The sequence below is a fragment of the Pteropus medius genome, unplaced genomic scaffold, assembly GCF_902729225.1.
Source record: "Pteropus medius unplaced genomic scaffold, Ma_sr-lr_union100, whole genome shotgun sequence".
NCBI lineage: Eukaryota > Metazoa > Chordata > Mammalia > Chiroptera > Pteropodidae > Pteropus > Pteropus medius.
In genome coordinates, this window is record NW_024352783.1 from 7649380 (window position 1) to 7674594 (window position 25215).

Sequence of the window (25215 nt, forward strand, 5' to 3'; positions counted from 1 at the left end):
ACCTATGCTACTGGGGCTGCTGTGATATCTGTTAGGGGATATTGCTTCTGCTATGGAAACCACCCCATATTCCTCCAGGAGATGAGCATCCCCTTTACAACCTGGTGGCTTTAATCTTGGAGCACCACTCCTGTGATGGGAAGTGGTGGGCTCTGGGCCTCCTGTCCTGTGTGTTCTAGCACTGCTTTCTTGTAGCCAGAAGCCAGCGGGCAGAACCACTCTGTCTGAATTGACCCAGCTGTTTCTACTAGGCTCCCCTAAGATGGGTAGGAGAGTGGTAGACAGTGGGAAGCAGGTATGCATTGTCTGTGACTCTTTTTTAGTTGGTTTAGCCCCAGTAAGTATAGAACACTATGGCTGGAAAATCTTTTTCTACCTTTTTACAATCTGTCTAAGGTGAGGATTTTACTGTCTGGTGGGCCACAGGAGAATGGGGTGGTGGGCAGGTTCCTGCATCTGTGAATATCTTGGTAGGGTGATGATGGTTTGTGGAATGCCCAACTTTTGCACCACTTCTCTGCCCTTTACTCTGGGCTCAGCCTCAATGTGTGCTGGCCCCCCAGGTTTGTTTGCTGTATCTGCTCCTTTGGTTTGCCCAGTGGGGTTTGTACCCCAACCCTTCACTGCTATTGCATTTGCTAGGGCCACTGGTGAGCACCATTTTGCATCTGCAGCTTTTGTCCCTATCCTTATCCCCTCCCTTCTCATCTGGTGGCCTTGATTCCCTCACCTTCAGATACCTTAATGCCAGGAACTTTCAGATATGTTTTTGTGTTAAGCAGGGAATGCTTTATTGAATTATAGCTGTCCAACTTGTTACTTCAAAGGAAGAGACCTGGAGGTCTTCTCCCATTGCCATGCTACTGATGTCATTCTTACATTATTTTTAATCTACCAGAAATTGATTCGTTTGCCTCAAGTTAAGGGTCAACATTCATTTTTTTTTCCCCCCTATATGGATGATTAATTGAAAAGTTCGTCTTTTCCCACTGTTCTACAATTTTAGTTCTAATACAATTCAAGTTTCTGGGCCTTGTATTTTACTTATTGTCCTTTGTGGTATTGATATACAAATACAACAGATAATCTCCTAATTACTAGAGCTTTATAATAATTCTTTTTTTTCCCCTCAATAAGTCAAGCCCTACTTCCAACAGGCCTATTTTAGCTATTAAATATTTTTACTGCCTCATATAACTTTTAAGATTACATTTTTCAGTTTCCTAAAACATATTTCTGGAATTTTCAGCGGAATCATACAGAATCTCAATAGATCAGTTTAGGGAGAATGATTTTTTTTTTTTATAATATTGAGTCTTCCAATCTATAAATACATCTATCCATTTGTTTTGGAAGTCTTTTATATTTTATTACTTTGTCGTAATTATTTTATATGCCTTACGTTAGATTTAATTCTAAGTGCTTTATATTTTTTATGCTATTGTTAATATCTTTTTAAAAATTACATTTTTCTGACATGTGCATTCGATTTTAAAAAATGAAGAGCAGCAACCTCCTTAAATTATCCTTTTAATGGTAATTACTTATTCATGGATTCTTTGGGGCTTTTATCTAGATAATGATGTTATCAACAGTTAAAAAAAGAACAGTTTTGTTTCTTCTTTTCCAGTTCTTAAACTTTTTTCTTACTTTTCTGTTGCCTGTTTCTCTGGTTAAGATAACAATACAATATTCTCATTATTTTCTGTTTTTGAAGAAATGCCTTTTACCTTTTCTGCTAATTATAATGTCAATTTTTGTAGATATCCTTCATCACAGTGGGAAATTCCCTTCTATTCTTCATCAATTTTAGTCATGAAGGGATGTTGAATTTAATCAAATGCTTTTATTCATAAGATTGCTGATCACATAATTTTTCTTCTTTAATATATTGTAATGAACTACATTAAATTTGTTTTCTATTGTTAAATCACTTGTGGATTTCTAGATTTAACCAAACTTAGTCATGATGTATTAGCTATCTATTTTTTATAAATTGCTGGATTTCCTTTAATAATATTTATTTTGGTATTTTTGTTTCTTATTTGTTAGAGAAAGATCGGCCTTTAGTTTTCTTTTTTTATACTTTTTTGGTCTGGTTTGGTAACAGATCATACTAATGTCATAATATTTCTAAACTCAAATAATTTGAGTAAGATTGTAATTATTTGTTCTTTTAGTGTTTGGTAGAACTTGGTAAAATCAGCTGAGCCTACTGGGTATTTTTTTTGTGTTGGTGTGAAAATTTTTTAAAGTAGTGATTCAACTTTAAAAAAAATCATTCTATTTCTTCTAGAGATAATTTTTCCTGTTTAATCTTCTTTGAGATTATTATATTTTGGAATATCATTATATGTTTATATGTTTGAGCTTCTTATTAAAGTTTTATTTTGGTCTTTATGTCACCTCCTTAACACATCAATATTTCAACTTTAATTTTCTTGTTTTTTTCCTCTCTCTACACTACTTTAACTTCATTCAACAAGTTTTATTTTGTAGTACTTTTTATTATCCATTATGATTTCTTTTTTTACTCCCGTATTAATTAGAAGTGTTTTTTAATATCTAGATATATAGTTTTTTCTTGACTATTTTTAGTTATTTGATTTCTAACTTATATTTTTTTTAATTCTAACCGCGTCCCCCCGTCCCCCCCCTCTTCTACCCCTGACTTACAGATATTGCTGTTTCCCCTTAAGAACTGGATCTCTGAAAGCAGAGCATCTCTTCCCATGCGCTCACAGTGCACACCCGGGGCCTGGCGCACCTGGGGTATGGACTGTGGCTCCACTGGGGCGTGAACCCAGAACCTTCTGTGTGTAAAGCAGACATGCTAACCACTATTCTTTGGAACCACCTAATTTCTAACTTAATTTTTAAGGGAATGTTGTTTCTAATAAATAGTATTTTGAAATTTTTGGTTCTTGAATTTAAGTCTAGTATGATAGTCAGTTTTCATAAAAATACTCTGATCATACTTGAGAAGAATGTATGTTCATGAAAAGATTGTCTGTATCTTGCCTCATTTTTGTTTTCAAGTTAACAGTTACCATTATGATTTTGGGTTTGTTCCTTTTTCCCAGTAGTTCTCACTTTTTTTTTTTTAATTGAGGTGTAATTGACATAAAACATTATATTAAGTTTCAGGTATAAAACAATCATTCAGTATTTGTTTATATTGTGAAATGATCACAGTAAGTATAGATAACATCTGTCAACATATATATAGATACAGATTTTTTTTCTTTGTGTTGATAACTTTGAAGATTTACTCCCTTGGCAGCTTTCAGATATGCAGTACAGTATTCTTTACTGTAACCTGTGTGCTGCACATTACATTCCCATAACTTTTGACTCTCTTCACCCGTGTGGCCCACTTGTCCACCTTTGACAGCCACCAGTCTGGCCTCTATAAGTGCTTTTTTAAAAAAATTTTTTTTGGTACACTTTAGATTTCATAGATAAGATCACATGGTATTTGTCTTTGTCTTACTTATTTCACATATCATAAGTTCTATTTTGAACTTTTTGAGGAATCGCCGTGCAGTTTTCCATAATGGTTGCAGCAATTTACATTCCCTCCAGCAGTGCACAAGTGTTCCCTTTTCACCAAAATTTATTTCTTGTGTTTTTGATAATAGCCATCCTTATGGGCGTGCAGTAGTATCTCATTGTGGTTTTGATTTGCATTTCCCTGATGTTTAGTGTTATTGAGTACCTTTCTTGTAACTGTTGACCATCCATATGTCTTTGGAAAAATGTCTATTCAGATCCTCTGTCTATTTTTTTAATTGTATTTTTTTTTTGCTGTTGAGTTGCATTAGTTCATATTTTTGGATATTAACGCCTTATCAAAGTATATGATCTGCAAGTATTTTCTTCCAGTTCTTGATTTTTATCCTATTTATTTTGAGGCTCTTATTTTAGATGTATACAAGTTTATAATTGTTATTTTCCTGGTCAGTGAAACTTTTTACTGTAAGGTAATGATATTCTATCTAAGGTAATAATCCTTTCTACCATTGTAGATCAGCATTCTTTTGGTTGATATTGGTTAATTTTTTTTACATCCCTTAACTTTCTGTGCCCTTATATTTAAGGTGTATCTTATATAGGTATATAGCTGGATTTTTTTTTATTTTTATCCATTCTGACAACCTGTCTTTCCACAGGATGATTTAGTTAAACTGATTATGATGATTGGTAACATCTCAATTATTTTTAAGTATTTTATTTTATGCTTTCTGTTTGTCCTGTCTTTTTTTATGCTGATGTTGATACTTTTGTTTGTTTTTCTCAGTCCTTCTTTTGGGTGGATTTTTTGGTATTATTCCATTTTCTCCTGCCCTACTACTCTAGATTTTTTACACATTTCTTTGTTTATAGTGGTTTCCCCAGAAAATTTTAACAGCCTTTTTAACTTGAAGCCTAAAATTAATTAGTATCTTAACCATCTTCTCGAGTAATATGAAGGCATGAAACTTCTTGATTACTTTCTCTTTCTGCCCAAAGTTTATGCTTTTGTTGTCATATTTTATTTCTTTCTTGTTTTTTTAAATCCCCATAGACATTACTTTATATGGTCATGTTCACTTAGGCTTATCCACATATCAACCATCTTAATTTGCTCATCACTCCTTGCAGTGAAGATCTTCCATTTGGGGGCACATGCTTCTGCTTGAAGAGCATCCTTTAGTGAGGATCTGTTAGTAAATTCAGTATTTGTTTTTTATGACTTAAATGTCTTCTTTTATTTATGCCTGTTTATTGAAAGATTTTTTTTTTTTTTCATTTGGTATGTGGTTATTTTCTCTTGGTTTTCTCTCAGCTTCTGGCTTCCATTTTTAAAACATCAGCCCTTACTCTAATTTTTATTCTTTTGTGGGTAGTCTGAATTTTTTTCTCTAGCTGCTTTCAATATCTTTCTCTTCAGGTGTTGTTGTTTTTACAATGATATATTTAAGAGTGGGGTTTTTTTTTTCTTTCTTTTTTTGACTCTATCCTGTCTAAAATTCATTGGGTTTCCTGAATGTGTTAGGGTTTTTCATCAGTTCTGGAAAATTCTAAGCCATTATCTTTTTTTAACCAAACCCTTTTTTAAAGTTTCTTTGTTATCTCCTTCTGAAATTCCTGTTTAATATAATATCACTCATCTTCCATGTGTCTTAATTACTTTTCTTTCTTATTTTTTATTTCTTTGGGCTTCATTGTGGGCAGAATTTCAATGTCTTTCAGTTATATATTCAATCTATCAAATATATCTTCATTTTCAGTAATTATGTTTTGTTGCTGGAATTTTAATTTGGCTCATTTTAAAATCTGCTTGGTCATTAAAATAACTTGCTTTTTTTAAAATATGTTAAGCCCTCTTATTTATTGAATCATGTTAAATTTATAATGATACGCTTGACTGGTCTCCTAAGTCTTAGAGGATCTGATTCGACTAGGTTGGGCTTGTCTTCTCTATTTCTTCATTTATAAAATGGTAATACTACTACTAATAACACCAGCTAAATCATGTGAGTGTTGTGTGAGTTGAGATAATGAATGTATTGAATATTATGTGGCACACAGTAAATGCTCAATAATATGTACCAATTATAATAATTAAAAATTATGAAATATATGACCATTATCTGATGTTCAGTAGCTGTCAAGAAAAGACAACTTGAGTAAGTCAAAACATATATTACAGCTGGGTAGAAACAGTGTTAATGATATTGTACACTCAGTTAATTCATATGTTTACACTTTCAGTAAAAATTCCAGCTAAATTTATTTTTAAATTTTTGCAAAATTATTATAAAGATAATGTAAAAGAACAAATAGAGTAGGAAAGTCTGTGTTTTTTGTTTTTGTTTGTTTGTTTTTAGACTTTCTGTCCCAATAATTTTGTCCCAGGGCTACTTAGGTGCTGAGAATAAAATGTAATTTCTTGAAACTTGTTTATTCCTTTCGTACTTAACAGGGATTCTAAAAGAAGGCTCTCAGGGCAAAGGAGAGAAAGGGCCTGGTTGTAGAACTTATTTCCATGAAAATGATCTCAACTCCAAATATCTATCTTTTGCTTATATAGATAGCAGACTGCAAGAATATTTTCAATTCCAAAGTGGAAGTGGTCATTGAAGCTTCTCTCCTGGAGGATTTTTGTCCTTTCATTTGGCTATAGTCTGAATTATAGTAATAGGAGCCTTGACTGTTAGTACTACAGATAATTTTTTCTTCTAGTCTTTGAGTAGACCTAACATCTTTACCTAATGTCTTTTTTATTATCTTAGGAAGTGAACTTATACTATATTCATGTGACTATTTGTTAAGCATTTGCTAGATATCAGTGGTTTAGGTGCTGGGGAAAAAAAACAGTGAACCAAGCAGACAAAGTTCCTGCTTACTTCAGTAATAATTATAGGTAATGTTTACTGAATATTTGTAGTTGTGATGTGCTTTTTTTGTTCAGTCCTCTCAAAAAGCAATATGATAGGTAGGATTAATATCCATCCTTTACATGTGAGTGGTTTATATCCTTGCTAAAGATTGAGGTAAGGACTTAGAAAGAGTCTTAGGATCACACCACTTGTGAAGGATGACCCTAAGGCTCAAACTCAGGCAGAGTAATATAGATAGCTTTCTGTTTTGTAATTGCACATCCCAGTAGTCCATATTATGATTTTGCCAGTGCCTCTTGACTACAAAATATAGTTGGGGAGGGGGGGGTATGGTGTTATGCTGAATTAAGGACTAATCCTTAAATGTGGTTCTCCCATACTCTGTCCCCACCAGACATTAGTACATGCTGAGTACATAATGTATAAAAGTGTTTTTCCAGTGCCACAAAAGTTCATTCTGATAAAAGTATATGGGGGAGTACCTTCATATGTTTAGTTTTTCTTATTATTTTGGTTTATCAGAATTAAAATATAAGAGAATTTATTTATCTAGTGATGATTTATCTTGTTTAGTTATTACTCAAAATAAATCTGATTTGATTTGTTAGAGCCCTTGGGTCTCTTAGACCCTAGAAGAGTAAATGATTGCTATAGTATCAGCAAAGCATTGCTTAGTGGTATATGTTATGTCTGGAGATTAATTACTGATGGGGGCGATATGCAGCAGATGCCTGACTCTTCCTTTTTGGATCTTTTAGCAACAACTTGAAGAAGAAGCAGCTAAACCTCCTGAGCCCGAGAAGCCTGTGTCTCCTCCTCCCGTGGAGCAGAAACACCGCAGTATTGTCCAAATTATTTATGATGAGAATCGGGTAAGCTCACGCCATGCCATTTCTGATGGCACAGGCCTTTAAAACCATTTAACTGTGTCATTTTTAGTTTTCAGTGTGTTCTCTTGTGATGTTAGTTGTATTAAAACCTGGCTTCTGTTATAATAATATTCTTAAACATTGAGGCTTGGTGGTTTTTTCCTTATAGATTGAAGAAAAGTTGACAGTTGTGTCTTAAATTATTATGTATCGTACAAATATTATTTAATGAGAGTATAACTTTATCAGCTGAATCTCTCCTATTTAAATACTGACCAGCAAGTTTGTAGCAAATAATACAAAACAGCTATTCTATAGTTTATTACTTTATAAGAGACATTTAATGCCAAATACTGTTACCATTCTGGTAGAGATGGGTCATTGAATGTGGAAATGACTTGCATTATCTGCTTCAGATTTGATAGCTGGGCTGTGGTTTGAATCTTAGTTATAAAGTATGAGGCCACTGACCTTTAGGTAGACTTTGCTTTTTTAGGTTTATTAAAATAACTTCTTTTTTTTTTTTTTTATACTCACAATTATAAGTGTCCATGGATTTAGGAAAGCTAGGCCTCAGCTCTTTTAATAATTTTGAGATGTCAAAGGTAGTTTTTGAAGCCAGCTTGGAACTAGCAGTTAAAAGGAAACTGATTTCACCTTAATATGAAGAAAACTTTCCAATGGAGCTGCTTAACACTGGGCTTCTAGAAGTCCCCAGTCCAAAAAAAAAAAATAATATGCTTTAAGTATTGTAGGAGAGAATAGGCTTATTAGCTAAAGATGGTCATAAGGTAGAAGTTGGGATTCCTTTGATTTATTTGCTTTGTAGTGACTGGAGCTTTAAGAATCTGTACATCTTACACAGGCAGCCTATAACTTTATAATAGCCCAGATCCTGAAGGAAATTGGCCTTAAGAAAAGCAACTGAGAATTAGTCAATAAACATTTATAGGAATGATCTCGGACTCAGATATACATGTATGTGTGTGTATAGATAGTTGAAAGTCATCAGATATATAACAATTAAGATAGGTGTCACGCAGGTAACATGGGCATTAATGTTATTTTCTTGGCTGAGTTAAAAATTAGTCCATTTATTGAATAGACAGAGCCATGTAAAGGAAGATTGATCCAGTGAGGGTGAAGGGGGCAGTAAGAGAAATGAGTGATGAGGACTGCCTCATGATACGCCTAGAGGGGCAGTGCTCTTTGGTCATGCAGGGATGTGACCTGGGGTGGACAAGTGCTCCCTTACTTAAGAAGCCAGGAGTGTGGAGTTTTATGTGAAATTTCCTGCTTTTAAAAAAATGCTCTGTAGAACAGTAAAATGCTTTTGTAGGCTAATGCGCTTCTTGGCCAATTTGTGACCATAAGGATAAAGTAAATAGAGATTAGAACTGATAACAATGGGAAAGAATTCTGTAAAATAAAATGTTGAATTCTTTCTTAGTATTAGTTAATTTTCAAATAAATTGAATTCAATGATATTTATTAATCGATTGAATTTCTTAATTAGCCTTGTCTTACAGGCCTTATAAACAGTTCCAGCATTAGTGAATTCTGTGGTTGCCCGACTAGGATGTGAGGACTGAAAGCTATCGAATAGGATTTGATAGAGAATTTAATTTGTGTTTAATTTTTGTATGTATATGTTTTCATTAATTAGTATGGTAAATGTTTCTTGATGCCCATCAACAAAGCTGAAACTTCCTTTCAGACCTCTTTTTTCCATTTTAACATTTACATATTTAGTTTGTCATGTGGTCTGTGAAAAATATAAGAACATCCAAACTTGAAATCTGTTTTAGTATTAGAATTACAGTGAGGATTATTTTCACCTCACAGTACTGTAGGAATTATCTTTTAAAAAACAAATTATTTTTGTATACCCTGCTACTAGCTATCTGCAGTGGTTGTACTTGTGCAGTTATAGAATTGTAATAAAGGTTCCCGGATGGGAAGTGATGAGAGCACAACTGAGTCTGGAGCACAGGCTTTCTTAGGACTAACTTTTCAATGTTATTTCTGCCTCACCATGCTGCCTTTTGTAAGGCCTTCCCTCTTTTTTGAACTTTTTATAATGAATGAATGATCTTATCTGTTTCCACACCATAGGCAAGGAGAGATGATGACAAACATATATCCCTTGTTCCTTGTTTGGCAGCAGTCTACAATGGTTGGGAATTAAGCCAAATGTGGCTTAAGAGAGAGGAGTCATTTTCTTGTGTAAGGCATCTTTCTTTTATTTAGAAAGTTAGTGGGAGGAAGAAAACTTCCCAAAAGTGACTGTTAAAGTTGGCTTCCTGAGAGAAAAATTGCCTTGCATCATATTTAAACTTCAGACTAACATTCATTAGTCTCTAAACAGACTCTTCTCTTGGACTGTTTTTAACAGTTCAATTTGCTGTTTCACTTCCTAGTTTTGGATTCTAAAAATATTTATAAATGCTCTAATTTCAGAATTACAATATGTATAGGGAAGGGGGTTCGCATACTGTAGTTTTCAAAGTTTTGATTGAATGATTTACAAGTTAATGTAACATCAAAACAAAGAAAAGAATTGACAGTGGAGAATATACTTAGTGCCAGCAGCCTCAAGTCAGCTATACCAGTGTCCTGGGAATTATCTCTTTCTCTTTGCCACTATAGATTTAGCTAATCAGCAAAGAGCATCAGTTCTACTTCCTAAATATTGGTCTGTTCCATTGCTTCTCCTTTGGCAGTAGTTTAATTTGAGCCCTCATCTCTCACACAGATAGTGAGTTTCCTTCCTTCAGCCTTTTTTCTTTCTAACCCATCCTTCATATTTGGGTCCTTTGACGTGATTTTCCAAGTAAAACCATTTGATGATTTCCCACTTTCTACAGAGTAGCCCAAACTTTTTATCAATGCTTGCATGCCTTACTTGCCTGGCCCTTGGCCTGATGATGCTCCTTTCTTAGTGATATCCTTCCAGAACGGTTCTTGAATGTTCACTTGAAGCTGTTAGTACTTTTACTCCATGTTGTTGCCCCTGCATTCAGGTGTCCCTATGTCTTGTCTTTCTTGTCTGTCTCTTGCCTATTGAGTACACTTGTACTTTAAGACCCAGCTCCGATATCATTTTCCCTATGAAACCTTTCAAGACCTCTTCTCCTCCTACTCCAGGAAAGACAGTCTTATTCATTGTTTTCTTAGTGTCAACATATGTTCGAGGAATTAGTTATTTCTATCTATAGACTTAGAATAAAAATTATAATATGGAAATATGAGGGTTTTAAATTAAATTTTTTTCTGCCAAACTGTTGGTTAATATGTTCTTAGCAATTAAGCCAACATGAAGTCAAATATTTAATAAAACTTTGCCAAACTTAAAAATTTGGGGTCTGCGAACCTCTTAAATACCAGCCTTTAAAATTAGCCCTGAAAAGGTAAGTCCCTTTACAAAATAGGATACTAATAAATATTTGCCATAATTTTGTTCCCTTGTCTCTCAGTATTATTTATGTACAATTCCACTTAGCCTGCCTGTTCTTGGTATAGATTCTAATATAGAGTGCCTTGAGAAAGCATATTTAAAAACTGGTGAGTGTCGGGTCTAGAGAGCATTAGTTGCAAGTGCTAGGTATTTCCAAATTTATCATCTGTGATATTTTTGTTATTTAATATATGCCTAAAGCTAATAAATTAGAATTTTGTTATAATTTTGGCTTCTTGAGATTAATAGTGATCTTAGAGTAGTTGTTCTCAACCAGAGACTTTTTGATTGTCATAACTTGGGGAAAGAGTGGAGTGCTACTGGCATATAGTGAGAAGAGGCCAGGGATGCTGCTAAATATTCTACAATGCGTAGGACAGCCCCCACAACAAAGAAATATCTGGCCCAAAATTTTAATAGTACCAAGGTTGACAAATACTGCCTTAAAACTATCTATAGAAATAGAATTTGCTATGCAAGTTAATGTTTCTTGAAGTTTGGAACGCACTATTTTGTGCTTCCCAAGCTGGGTAAATATGGTTCTTTTCACATAATATGTACTAAATAAATTTTCGACTGATTGATTATGATCAGTAAATGAGATGAAAAGGAGAATATTTATTTTAAGGGAATGTCGGGAAATACTGATTTATAACCATTCCCATTTGTGTGCCACTTCAGAAGCCCTGGAGAGTTTGCCAGCCACAGATGCAGTGAGGTGAGGGTCTGCCCCAGGCAGTGAGCCATTGTTATTAATGAGAATGTGTTGGGAGCAAGAGAGAGATTTGAGAACTACTGAGACATTTGCTAGTCATATAATTCCAGTTTAAACATCTTTAGTATTGAATTTTGTTATATTTCATTTGTCTATTAAAAGAAGTTTGCTGTTGGATAGCACTTTGACCTAGATTATTTTCCTTTTGAAAATGGCATGTAAACATATATAATTCAGCATTTACTACTGAATACTTTTGAGTTATTCAAACTAGTTGTTTCCTCTGTTGTTTGGGTTATTACTAAGGTTTTATTTAGCTAGAAAGTAAGCTTATTATAAGCTGGTTTCCAAAGAGATTGACTTGTTTTACTACAGTAAAGATGGGCAACTTTACAGTGCTTTATGTATTTAAATTTCATTAAAGATATATGAGATGAAGTATTCATAATGTTTGAGGGATTCATTTCTAATTGTAGATGTTTCTTCTCCTTAGAATCTTAATATGTGTTTGCTTTTAAGAACTTACCAATTCTTTAGGTAGTACTTTCAATACAAGTGTTAAGCTTTGACTGAATTTGGTTAGGAAACTGAAAATAGAGTATTTTGGCCTTTCATATGAAAGAAGAATATTTGGAAATATGAATAAGTTAACTGTAGAGTTGTCTTTAGGTAAATATTAAATTGGTGGTGATTTTGCACTTAGGTAATATAAATTTTAATTATACAATATAATAATGTCTTTGTAGAAAAAAGCAGAAGAAGCTCATAAAATATTTGAAGGTCTTGGCCCAAAAGTTGAATTAGTAAGTAAAAAATTTCTTTTTTTGTTTTTATTGCTTTTTTGTAATAATTTTTCTTGGGGTAAGATGGAATACAATCTGTTTATTTTGGGGGTGAGAGGAATGTAGCTGAGCAGTAAATTTGTGATAAAGTTTAAAATAATAGTGCATGAGCGAAGTAAGAACAAAATAAAGCTCTTTGAATTATTCTGTTAGGATGATGATGGTGCTTAATCTTCCTTTGCCTTTAAAATTAAAAATCTGTGAATAAATGTATTTATTATGGTATGCATTGGATTTATAAACTTTCTTACAGGAGTGGCATAATCAGGAGATGGGATAGAGTTATTCAGGAAACCCAAAAGTCTGGAGGTTTTGGTAGGGCATATATTGTGTAGACCCATTATTACTTTATCTGGGCTTATGTTAAAATATAAATTTGTTTTTGTCTCTTCTTAGACTTATGTACAACATTTTATATATAAACATTTGATTTATTTTATAGCCACTCTATAACCAGCCATCAGATACCAAGGTGTACCATGAGAACATCAAGACGTAAGTATTCATCATTTTTGGAGTTCTTCAGTTAAAGACCATATATTCTATAAAGAGATCATTTTTATGTTATCTGCTGACATATTATTATAATGTAGTGTAGGTGTGTTTTAGATTTGTGTAATTTGCTGCCATTTTACTATATGTTATCTTCCTCTGGCTTCTTGGGGGTTGGGGTAACAGCTTTGAGTTTCCGAGGCCAAAAAATGAAATAAATTATTGCGTAAAACTAGCTGGTTTTATAATCTGCTAGTAAAAAAGGTGGATACTTAACATTGAAATGGCTTACCTTGAGGCTTGAATTTTTTGCCTCCTGTTTTGTCTTTTTTTCAGTGGAGTACCTGCAAGGCGCATGATGAAGTAAGATAATGAAGCTTTTTCATTTAAGACTAGTGATGACACCGTCCCCCACCAAGCCACATCTGCCATTGCAAAGTAGAAGTGCCACGGATCATTTTATCATTATTCAAAATCCTATTCTAGGGAAATCCCTTCCATGACTCTTGCTAATGACGGTATTTGTAGACCCTTCTGCCATTTAATGTCCTGGTGCCTTGGAAGCGCTCAGTCACCTCACCTGGGTGAAGAGACTGCTCCAGAATGTAGTTTGCTTAGCCTCGCTCATCCTAGATACCAGGCCTTTATGGATGCGGATTTTGGAATAAGAAAATAAATGGAAAGGAAAACCTAATTTCTTAATCTGATTGAAGTAAGAGAGGAGGCTAGATAGGTATCTTTTTTTTTAAACTATCATACTTTAAGAGTTTTAGGTGAATTATTCTTAGTTTGTGACAAAAATGTGATATTTTATACTTTATATGTTTTATTAAGTATAAACAGAACATAGTTATTTACTGGTACAGTTACTAATAAGCACATTGCTATATATATCTTTTTTAAAAAAATTTCTTACTGAGAGTGTGTGCAGTAGTTGACTACTTTGCAGAACTGGTGGCAAATATAATTTGCATGGTAGTATGCATGAAAAAAATTGAAATTTAAATAATTTTAACTTTTGTTAAGAAAGTGGTTTATAATAAAAGTCATATACTTAGAACTTTTCTGTTAGATGCTACTGTGGTCTTGACAACCCTTAGGAGTAGGTTAGGCAAATTCATATAAAATATACTTTATTTTGGAACTGTTTAGCTGTTCTAACATATTTTAAAAGAATAGCTGATAAAATCTAGTTAGCTACTTTTAATGATTTTTTTTTTTCACAAAGTCTTCACAAAGTTATGTTTGTGTTCTGTCTTTTTCCCCCTAGTACTAGCTGGAGAGCAGCTCTGATTTATGTCATGTTATCTATAATGCTTAGCACACTGACCTGAGCTGGGTTACTGACTGGCTGACTTCTTCATTTAAATTCTTAGGAAACATTTTAAATTATATTTATTGATTGTCATTTGCTTTTGAGTACTACATAATTACAATTAGAGCAAACTGAATATATGGTAACGCTTCTACTGTTTGTGTGAAATTCTTTGTGAAATATCATTTACTCAGCTGCATGCACCCATTATGAATCATTCAGTAGCTGTTCTTTCATCACCATCATTTGCTTTGTTTGAAATAGCAAATGTACCTTTTAATAATTCTTTTCATGTCTTGGCTACTTTTCCATATAGCCAGCTCCCGATTGCCCTTGCTTATTTGAGTGGAGCCAGTGTCACTGTTAGTCCTGAGTGGCAGATAATCCAAAAAATTACTTCTACTTGCTTGGCTTTGTATTTATATTTGAATAATCAGCTTGAAATCCTTTCTGGAAGTAGGTGGGGTATAAATATTTCTATTTGAACCTGCATGTCATTGTTTTTGAAGATCACAATGCTTCATTTTAAAAAGTGAAACTGTTAAGATATAAGAGAAGTTTTCCTGCCTTGTCACATTGCCCTCCATTACTTCTTAGAGTCGATTGTGTTATTTCTGTGACTGAAGAAAATCTGTTTAAAGTAGAATTCACTTCTTTATGTTGATATACATTCTATAGAAGGGAGGTCAGCACCAATCCTGAGGTAGAGAGGTAACTTTAAAAGCTTTTCCTTCTCTTCTACCTCCTCTCCTCCAGAGTGTACAAAGATGTTTATGTCACCAGAGTTCTTAAGAAGAATCAGATAATAACTGTGTAATTATAATTAGAAAATAATATTTGCCTTATAATTAGATGTGATACTTGAAAACAAACTATTTGTATAAAGTCTTGCTGTAGAATGGGAGGAATTTTAGTTAGTTCTAATTATTGCAAGTCTTATTTTTCAGGGCGAAAAAAATTAGGATTAACTGATTACATCATATATTCTTAAGTGATCTTTGCTTGTTTTTCAGTGTCTCTGAAAAATAAAAGTGAATGCATTATTAAACTGTGCTTTTTCTTAATGTCATACAACCATATTTTTCTCTTCTAGAAACCAGGTGATGAGGAAAAAACTCATTTTATTTTTTAAAAGAAGAAATCATGCAAGAAAACAAAGGGTGAGGTCCTATCCTTGTTAACTGAAATTTGTATAGTTTTCCCATTCGTGCTCATGTAGGCATTCACTTTCCCATTATAATGAAAATGGTTCTTGATTATATTTGAGAAAGGTGCTGATTTAGAAAGTAATTATAGATGACTTAAATGTAAATCTAGTTCTAGCAACACTTTGATAGCATAATTCACATTTAATATTATTATCAAATTAATTTCTTTGGTTGTCTGTGTATAACATTTTAATCTAGCCAAAACAAAGAAAATGGTGAGTAGTTAAAAAATATGATAGAAAAATAGGATGATCTATCTACATTAGTCTCTTAACCCTCAAACAAATGTTGGTAAGTTATGGTCATGCCGATTGGATACTACTGTTCGCTCATTAGAAATTGGGTTAGCTGAAGTGTAGCTTTTTCAAATTCAAATAGTTTTTCATATTTATTATATGACTTGCAGTCCAAAAGTTTTATGGTTATAATTATCATGGAAATTAAGTTTTAGAAAATATAATGCTACTATTCTTATTTTCATAACATACTAATTTTAGATAAACTGTTGATTCATTTAAATTTAGTCATTTAGTAAATAAATGCTGTTCTTTAATTCACATCAAAAATGAACTTTGTGCCTTATATTTAATGACCTGACAGTTAATGAATTGTAAAGCTCAAGACTCAGCAGCTTTTATTTGTCATGTAACTTTTAATGTTATAATTTGCCAATCTGATCCTTCAGTCTTGAATTTTTTTTTGCCAAGAACATACAAATATTAAATAAGAAATTAGCTAAAGTATTTTCTTTTCAATAATTTTGTTATAATTGTGGTAATTGCTAAATTTGCTATCTGGTGATGCACAAATTTTGTTTTTGTACTTCATAGAGTATTTAGTTAATTATAAAGGTTATATGTTCACTGATTTGTTTAATATTTATTGGCTGTTTACTTTGTCTCACTAATCATTCTACAAAGATGAGCAAGATAGCTATCTGATTTTAGCCCTTAGGGAGCCCCAGATGGAGCCCCTTAGGTGTAATTGGGGACAGATAAGTAAGCATTCTTCTGGGGGAAGCCAGGGCCAGGTCTTACACAACCCAGGAGGCCACCTGGAATACTTTGGATTAGATCCTGAGGGCATCTATTAAGTGTTTGAATTGAGGAAGTGAAATGTTCAGGTTTGTATTTTAAGAATTTGCATCTGTCTACACCATTAAGAACACAATGCGGGGAGACATTTAGGAAGCTCTTAGTTTAATCTAGTTGAGGGTTTGGTGTTGGCTGTACTGAGGTAGCAGCAGAGGTGGAAAAAAAGGGAAGGATAAAACACAGGAGTTGAAAAGAACGATTGAAAAGTAAGGTGGGGGTTGAGGGGTGGTCTGTATGGAGTGTGAGGAGGATAGTATTCTTTAATGCCACTTTTCTTGAGGTGACCAGTGTTAACAGTTTTTCGTGAGTCCACAAATTTTTTTATCAGTGTGTCATCAGACATGTACACAGTTTCCTATGCGGGAGGGTTCTTTTGTATTTATAAAATAAGATCATATTTTACTCATTTTTCTATAGTATTCTTGATTTCATGTCATTCACTGGATTTATTTTTATCATAAAGTATACAACCAATTTCTAGACTTTTCTAGACGGTCAAAAATGTAATATAGCATTATTTATAATGACAGCTGCAAGTTAACTGAAACCAACAGCAGAGGAATGGTTAAAGTGTGTTTTCTCTGACAGTTTGGAAGGATAACAACAAAATGTTTACTTGGTTGCCTTTGGGTGATTGGGATTATGAACTATCTATGTGATTCTGTTTTTAATTTTACATTGCTTTTGACAATGAAGACATGTAGTCTTATCAGAAATATAATAAAAGCAGCTAGTCAGCTACATGTAGTAGCTTATCAGTTCGTTTATTAATTGTATGGCCTTAATGTTAACTTAAAAAGTTGCACCAGAATATGCTCTGTATGTGTTGAGCTTTCATAGGAAATAGAACTCTGTTTCTCTCTCTTTCAGATCAAGGACAGCTTTTCATTCACAATTGAGTCTTAGGCCAAATGTACTTCTTTCTGACTTAGCCTTAAGAAGTAGCAGTTACTTTAAAGTATTACGTTTGTCAGAATCACAGAGTTTTGTTTAATTATTAATTTGCTGCGGGTATTTAATAGGAACAAAAAATCTGCCAACGTTATGATCAACTCATGGAGGCATGGGAGAAAAAAGTGGACAGAATAGAAAATAATCCTCGAAGGAAAGCTAAAGAAAGCAAAACAAGAGAGTACTATGAAAAGCAGTTTCCAGAAATTCGAAAACAAAGAGAACAGCAAGAAAGATTTCAGCGGTAAGTAGTTTGGTGTTTAATGACTATGCTGTTTTTTTTGAATCACACTTTTCATCTTTTACAATATTTTATTGTTACCTAAATCTGTTCATTAAGAAAGTTCATAAAGAACTTTTATTTTGAATATAAAACTTCATTATCACCTAGCAAAGATTACATCTTAGTGAATTTAATATTTTTTTATATTTAATCATGCTGTTGAATCTAAATTTAAGCAAATATTTTGAAATTCTTCAGTTCTTGAAAATACCCATTTCTTTGGAAATGACAGTTAATAAGAATAGACTTGAATATCTCTTAGTCCTTCATTACCTACCAACATAAACAATATTAAATTGGTTGCTAATTAAGAAATTCTTTGATATTAATAGGTAGTTTTTTTATGTTTTACTTTTAAAGAACAAATATTTTGCAAAAGGAAAAACTTTAGTTTTCTTCTCTGCTATCCCATGTAAGAGTCTTGTAAGCCTCTTTAATCATGATTTTTTGTGAGAGATGATGGTTTTATTTTTTTCCCTCTTAAAATGTTTGATGTATTTTTCTAAGCCTGCAATTCTCTACTCTGGAAGGCAGGCAAAAGATTGGTATTTGAAATGGAAATGGCACAAATAACTGGTTTTTCTAGAAGTTTCCCATAAGTAGTTCTGCCATTTGAATTTGGACATGTAAACTTTAAGTCTTAATCTCAGCATTTAAGTTATTAATTTTGTAGATGACTCAAAGTACTTCAAAGTACTTAATACCATTTTAAGTTTCTTCTCTGACTTCTAGTTGGTTAAAAAGATCTTATTTAGAAAAGTAACATATTTATATGTCTCTTTTATAAATGGCTTTTAAATATATTTATAAATTCTTCCTCAAATTTAGAGTTGGGCAGAGGGGAGCTGGTCTTTCAGCCACCATTGCTAGGAGTGAGCATGAGATTTCTGAAATTATTGATGGGCTCTCTGAGCAGGAGGTAAGAAAATTAATTAATTTAATTCAAGTTAAATCATTAATTATTCAGGAATTTTGGCCTCATACCCCAAGAACTAAGGGTTTATTTGTATGTAAATGAGGGAACATTTAGGAAGTTTAAACTGTTTCAAAGACTGGCCAGCCATTCAAGGTTTTAAAGAAGGCAGTCATATGATTGTACTGGTATTTTACAGATATGACTTTGGCAACAGAGAGGCATGGAAAGAGATGAAGAGGCTGTTAGGATAAAAATAAGGACCTGAGTCAGAATGTATAGGAGGGGACTGATAGGGTAGATTAATAGATGGTAGAATAGACAGGACAAGATGGATGGATGAAGTGTAGGGGTGGGAAGGAAGAGAAATGGAAAGTGACTCCCTGGTTTCTAGGTCACAAGACTGAGCTGGTGGTGCCATATTTCATATTTCATAAAATAGTGAAAGAGTGTGTATTTTGCAGATATTTGTATTTGATGGGGTCTCCAAAGGGTGCTCTCTAACCAGGTGAGCCTGGGAGAGAGATAGAATGTGATATTAATAAATCAATATGAATAAGAATGGATTTCAGTCTCTAACACTGAATCTTCTTAGCTATGTTCATACTGTATCTTAAAGTTGGTCCAAAGCTCTCTATTGAGTTTTGCTAGTTTTGATTTTATAACATGGCTTTTTAAAACCTTATCTCTGCATTCTGAAGGTCTTGCTTATTCGAGTGAGGTTGTCCCTTAAATAATGATCAAAGACAATTATTACATTGCAGTGCATTTCAAAATCTGGCCATCATCCCTGCAGTGATGACTAAATCTGTATTAAATTTCTTTGCTTGATTTTTTTTTTTTTTTAATTTCATGAAAGCATCTAAAACTAGTATCAGTTGTGATTTCAAGCTAATGTGTCAGTCCCAAATAGTACTTTGGTGTTCAAACTAATTGAGAGTACCCCATAAAATTATAGACTTTGTAAAGATTTGTAAGACAATATTCATGTCTTTGAAGAAAAGTTTTAGGGAAAAACCTAGCCTTGTACTGGGGTCAATACTTGTAATTTTAGTAAAAGTTTTTTCATGGAAGTTTGCACTTCTAAACTTTAACAAATTAAGCTTTGTGAAAAATAAATTGTATAGATATAACAAAGTTTTAGTTGAAATTTTAGGGATAATAGTTTTAAATTTTCAATGGAAAGAGTAAGATTAGCCAGGAATATTTAATATATCAGTGAGTTTAGTTAATTTAAAATCAATAACCTTATGATTTTGGTGCTGCTTTGCTTATTTTTCTATTTATTCTCTAAAATGGCATTAAGATTTGTTCTCTAAAATGATGTTAAGACTTTTAAAAATGAGACTAAATATAATTAAAATGCTTTATAAGGTCATTACTTCAATGAACTTGACATTACTTTGTATCCTCTAGGTCTAAAATTCCATTATCCGAAGTATCAGCTTTGTTTAAAAAACTCTTCTCAAATTCTAGTAGTGGATTGTAAAAAAATTAGCATGTTTAATCTCTCCTTCTGTAATTCATTGAATGAGTTTTTATTAGATATGTGAATAATTACTATATGTTAGATGTAATAGTGTACACTGCTATTGTCATTAAACTCTATATGTGTTTGTTTTAGTGTATATTAAAATAGTTGGTCTGTGGCCCTCTTTAAATTTTATTTTATGTAAATGCATCTTTTTGTTGTTGTTTGTTTGTTTTTTTGCAGAATAATGAGAAACAAATGCGGCAGCTCTCTGTGATCCCGCCTATGATGTTTGATGCAGAACAAAGACGGGTCAAGTTTATTAACATGAATGGGCTTATGGAGGACCCTATGAAAGTTTATAAAGATAGGCAGTTTATGAATGTTTGGACTGACCATGAGAAGGAGATCTTTAAGGACAAGTAATTTAAATTTTAAATTATTATCTAATAGAAGCTTACATAAGTTACTAAAAAGTATTTGGCATTTACTTGTAAATTGAACTACTTTCCAAAAAGTTGGCCCCATTTTGGCATTTGAATGGTTATTCTGGGAAGTAGAGATTATAGATTTGACATGATCTTCCTATAAGTTTATAGGTGGAAATGTAGGTGACAGACACGAACTGGGGTTAATAGTCATGTTAAGAGTGGTAGTGAAATTTGGGTGGTGTCTCAGTCACCTTGGGGTGCTTTTTAAAAGTATAGATTTCTGTCTTCTAATGTAGACCAGTCCAGTCAGTTCCTGGTGGATGGTGCACAGTAATCTGTGCCTTTTAAAAGACTCCAGTGATTTTATAGTCATTCCTCAGATTGTCAGCTAGGAACCACTGGGAATTAGTATGTACATAATATTTCTATTATCAAGGTTTTTTTCTCTCCTTTTTTTGAGTTGTTAAAATATTTGTGTATATGTGTATATGTTGTTGTTGTTATTTTTAAACAGGTTTATCCAGCATCCAAAAAACTTTGGACTAATTGCATCTTACTTGGAAAGGAAGGTAAGAAATGGTTCACATTGAGAATGTTTATAAGTTTGTGATGATCACTACTTTGAAATTTTTGTGCTCTAATACCCAAAAATAGTTAAAATAGAACTGATTTTTGCAAAAGGCTTGCTGCAGAAAAGATTCTCCTGTGACTAGTATAGTGACATTTACAATTATATGATCTCAAATCTTACGTACAGACTAATTTTCAAGGTTAATGAAAAATGACCTGATATTGTATTTCCCTAAAACACATAGATTGCAATGCTATTTGAACTTTATTAAATTTCTAATTATAATATTAATGTCCTGATTTTCCCTGAAATTTTTGTACAGTGGATTGAATAATATTTTTGAGCGAAATATTTAAAGAGACATTTTGAATGGTTACACATACGCAATAAGAAAGGGAATTTAGTTACTGGTTAACAAGACATTGTTTAGATGTTTCTGATAGTTCCTGGTATATTTTATGTAATTTGGATTAAAACAACTGTAATGTCCAATTGTAGACTATATATATGTGTGTGTGTGCGTGCGTGTTTGTGTGTGTATATGCAGACTATATATAATATATAAATAGACTATATAATAGTAGACTATAATATATTATATATATATTCTAGAGCCTAGATATGCTTTAAAATGCTAGTCCTGTGTCTTTCTCCTCAATTTATACTTTGAGAATACCAGATGTTTTCCTTGAAAGTATTATTTGACTTTTAAAAAATTTATTTCATTGATTCCTCAAAAAAAATATTTTTTTACTTACAGAGTGTTCCTGATTGTGTTTTATATTACTACTTAACCAAGAAAAATGAGAATTATAAAGCCCTAGTAAGAAGGAATTATGGAAAACGCAGAGGAAGAAACCAGGTGTGTTTCAACCCGGAGGATTTCAGGGTTGGTGGAAATATGAATAAGAAATTATTATAACAGGAGCTTTGTACTCAGTGTGTACTTTAGAGATTGTCATTTCTATTAAATTAATTAAGATATAATGAACATATTACAACTTTTGAATTTAATACATATGTGTTATATCTTCTATTTTGAATGTATTTTAAGTTTCTAGTATGATAAAATTAATGAGAAGTTTATACTTCCATGTTATATATACTTCCAATTCATGTCAATGCTAACAGTACTAATGCAATTAAATATGAGACCCTTAATAACTTATTTAATATACCACCTCACCAGTCCTTTGACCATCTTTACCAGGAGGGAACAGATAGAGTAAGGGAAAGAAATATAACATGGTAACCACAGTAGAGGATTGTTTACTGAAATATCTGGGGCCCGATTTTGTTTCAGGTTAACTTCATTTTGAGAGTTTAATAGTTTAAGTCTGATAAAGATCTTGACCAAGAAAGACAATTTTTAATACAATGCAGTGTATTTACAGTTGTATCTCAGTACTTTTAAAACTTTTTCCTCCTAAATAACTACTCAGCTGTAACAGCTCATGTATGTTTTACTAGTGAGGCTGCTGAGAATGCAGTCACCATTTGCTCTCCACACCCAGATACAACTCGCAATGTGGAATTGAATGTGTGACAGCTCCTGACTCCATATTAGCATTTCTAAATATGTCCTGGTTTCCCCACACAGCCACTCTTTCTTCTCTTGTCACCCTGGTCACCAAATACAGTTTTTTCAGTATTTGTAGCCATAACCATTTTGTGTTTTCTAGGTCATTGTTTCCTCCAGAACACTACCAGTTCACAAGATGTGATTACAAATTATTCAAAAATAGTATTTCTTGGTCAAAAAGTTATAGGGAGTGTTTCATGAGTCAGCTGTGTAAATGCAGCTAGAGATTTAGTCAGCCGAGTTGACCTTGACATGTATTTTCAGTGGATTGGTGATGGCCAGAAATAAGATTATAGTGAACTGAAGGAGATACAGAAGATGAGGATGTGGCAGTAGTACAAGGGTAGCCTTGTTTGTAAGATTTGCTTATAAAAGGAAACAGAGAGAGATTTGACAGGGCTGATGAGGATCAGAAAGAAGGGAGGAAAAGAGCATGCTTATACACTGACAGGACTAATACTGTAGAGACAAAGGGATAGATGATTATAGAGCTCTGTAAAGATTTATGAGCTGAATGTTGGCAGTGAGGTAGGAAACATTGTTCCACCAAAGGAGCCAGAGCTTTTCTCCCTACTTCCCACAAAGTAGAACCAAGGTCCTTTAGCTATAGATGCTAGAGCCCATCTACGTTTTAAACACGTTTTGGCTACAAATTTTTAACAGTAGCTTTATTCCTAATTACAAACTAGTGTATATAACTTTATTTTTAGAAATTGTTTTAGAAATGTTGCTGTTTAATTTTTTCAATCTCAGATAATGTAAGGGGGTAATTTAATATTTATTTTACCTTACCTTTGTTGGATTAGCTGTCATTGCTTATGCCGATAGAAGAGAAAGCTTTAACAGGAAGTTTTGTGTGGCAGAGAGTGTCGTCGTTAATCTGAAACATTTGCCTTCTAAAGTTATTAGGGGCACTATTTTACTCCTCTGTGGCACACTCATCCTTGTTAATTTTCAGCCATATTAGTATTTTCTTCTGCACATTCTTGTTCTGAGTACTAGCACCCTTAGCACATTCCAGAACACATTTGCAGAACCGAGTTATTCTATATGTACCCTCACCTTGAGCTGAGCCTTGGGAATTCTTGCCCCCAGGTAGGCTCAGTTTTGGTTTTGTCAGTCTTTTCAACAGTCTAGTCTTGCCCACTTTAGCTTTTAGGTTATTACCTCTGGTTTTTCCCTCTAGTTTTATATTTTTCTGATTGTTTCACTGGGATTTTGTGAAAGGAGGGTGTTGATTGATGGACTTAACCCACCATCTCAGACCAAAAGAATCATACCTATTTTATTTAATTGCTGAGTACTTCATTCTATTTGTGTCAGAATAGATGGACAGTTTTTCAGAAATTAGGTGGTGTTAGTTTGATATACAACTGAATAACAGAACTGATACCAAGTGAGAGAGGAGAGCAGGGAGACCAGTTAGGAGGTTGTTCTAATAATTCCAGTGGCTTGGACTAGGCTATAGTCGGGGAGGTGAGGAGAACTGGTCAATTTCTGGATATACATTTGAAAGGAAGGCCAACAGGTTTTGCCGATAGATTGATTGTGGGGGATGCAAAAAACAAAACAAAACAAAAGCAAAAAAACCACAACAACAACAATAAAAAACCCAAACAAACAAAAAACAGTTATCAAAGACAACCCAAGTTTTGGCTTGTGGAGGTGTCATTTACTATGATAGGCATGACTGAAGGAGGAGCAGATTTTGTGGGGATATTGGGACATACTAAATTTGAAATACCTATTAGACGTACAAGCAGAGATGTAAAATGGCAGATATATATATATAAAAGTCTGGAGTTTAGGAAAAACATCTAGGTTGGAAATAATAGAGTTTGCTATATAGAAAAAAGTTCAGAAACTTTAAATTCATATGTCTTGATTTTACTCTGGTGAATATAGAGGTCCAACTAACTTGAAAATCACTTTACTGTTCTATTACCCAAGCAAGTTTGAATCAGTAGGAATTACTTCAGGTAATCCAGTAGTAATTAGGGCAAACTTATTTCAAGACTCTGTACAGAGTTCTGCTGATGGTTCTGCTTGATTCTTTCAGTTTTTGATTGCTTCTTCCATCCCCCGACTCCTTACCTCTTACCTATAAGAAACTATTTTTATTATGGTGACATTGGTTAACAAAATCCAGTAAGTTTCAGGTGTACTTTTCTCTTAAATTTATTCATTTTTAATTTTTTGTAAGGAACAATTTTTATTTGGTAGATGAATGAATAGTATGTATGCTATTGACTGAGAGATTCCAAGTTTGTGAGCTTTGATTTTTAACCTGTTTTTGCTATAGGGAAACCTGGCATATTGTTTACTCTGAAAATGAGTTTTAATCTTAAAATAATAGGTAAATGAGACATAATCATACTTTTGTTAAAATTGCATTCAGAGATTATTGTTGGCAAAAGTTTTAACTATTCTCTCAAAATTTTGTTAGATGCTGCCCAGACCACTTTTACACTGCAACTTATTAATGTCCCATGATGAGATTGAGTATGGCTTGTTATAAATTTTAGTTGAATCTGTGAATATATATCAAAGATTGGAAGGTAAAAGCCATGCTTCAGTGTTATTGAGACCTAGAATTACAGATAATGTGCCAAGTAGTAATTCGATTCTATGTGCA

At 33.1% G+C, this 25215-nt stretch overlaps 1 protein-coding gene across 24 annotated transcripts in view; it reads left to right on the top strand.

Moving 5' to 3' along the window:
* NCOR1 (nuclear receptor corepressor 1) overlaps positions 1-25215 on the top strand; it is a 173824-nt gene that overhangs the window by 61081 nt on the left and 87528 nt on the right. For 9 of the 24 annotated variants that reach the window (XM_039847432.1, XM_039847431.1, XM_039847453.1 and 6 more), the window contains exons 6-15: positions 7145-7258; positions 12174-12230; positions 12712-12764; positions 13098-13124; positions 15170-15236; positions 17401-17573; positions 18441-18531; positions 20240-20418; positions 20942-20996; positions 21759-21887. In XM_039847432.1, coding sequence (XP_039703366.1) covers positions 7145-7258; positions 12174-12230; positions 12712-12764; positions 13098-13124; positions 15170-15236; positions 17401-17573; positions 18441-18531; positions 20240-20418; positions 20942-20996; positions 21759-21887 — 945 coding nt within the window. The remainder of the gene's footprint in view (positions 1-7144; positions 7259-12173; positions 12231-12711; positions 12765-13097; positions 13125-15169; positions 15237-17400; positions 17574-18440; positions 18532-20239; positions 20419-20941; positions 20997-21758; positions 21888-25215) is intronic. The other 15 variants (XM_039847440.1, XM_039847443.1, XM_039847450.1 and 12 more) reach the window with 3 other exon arrangements.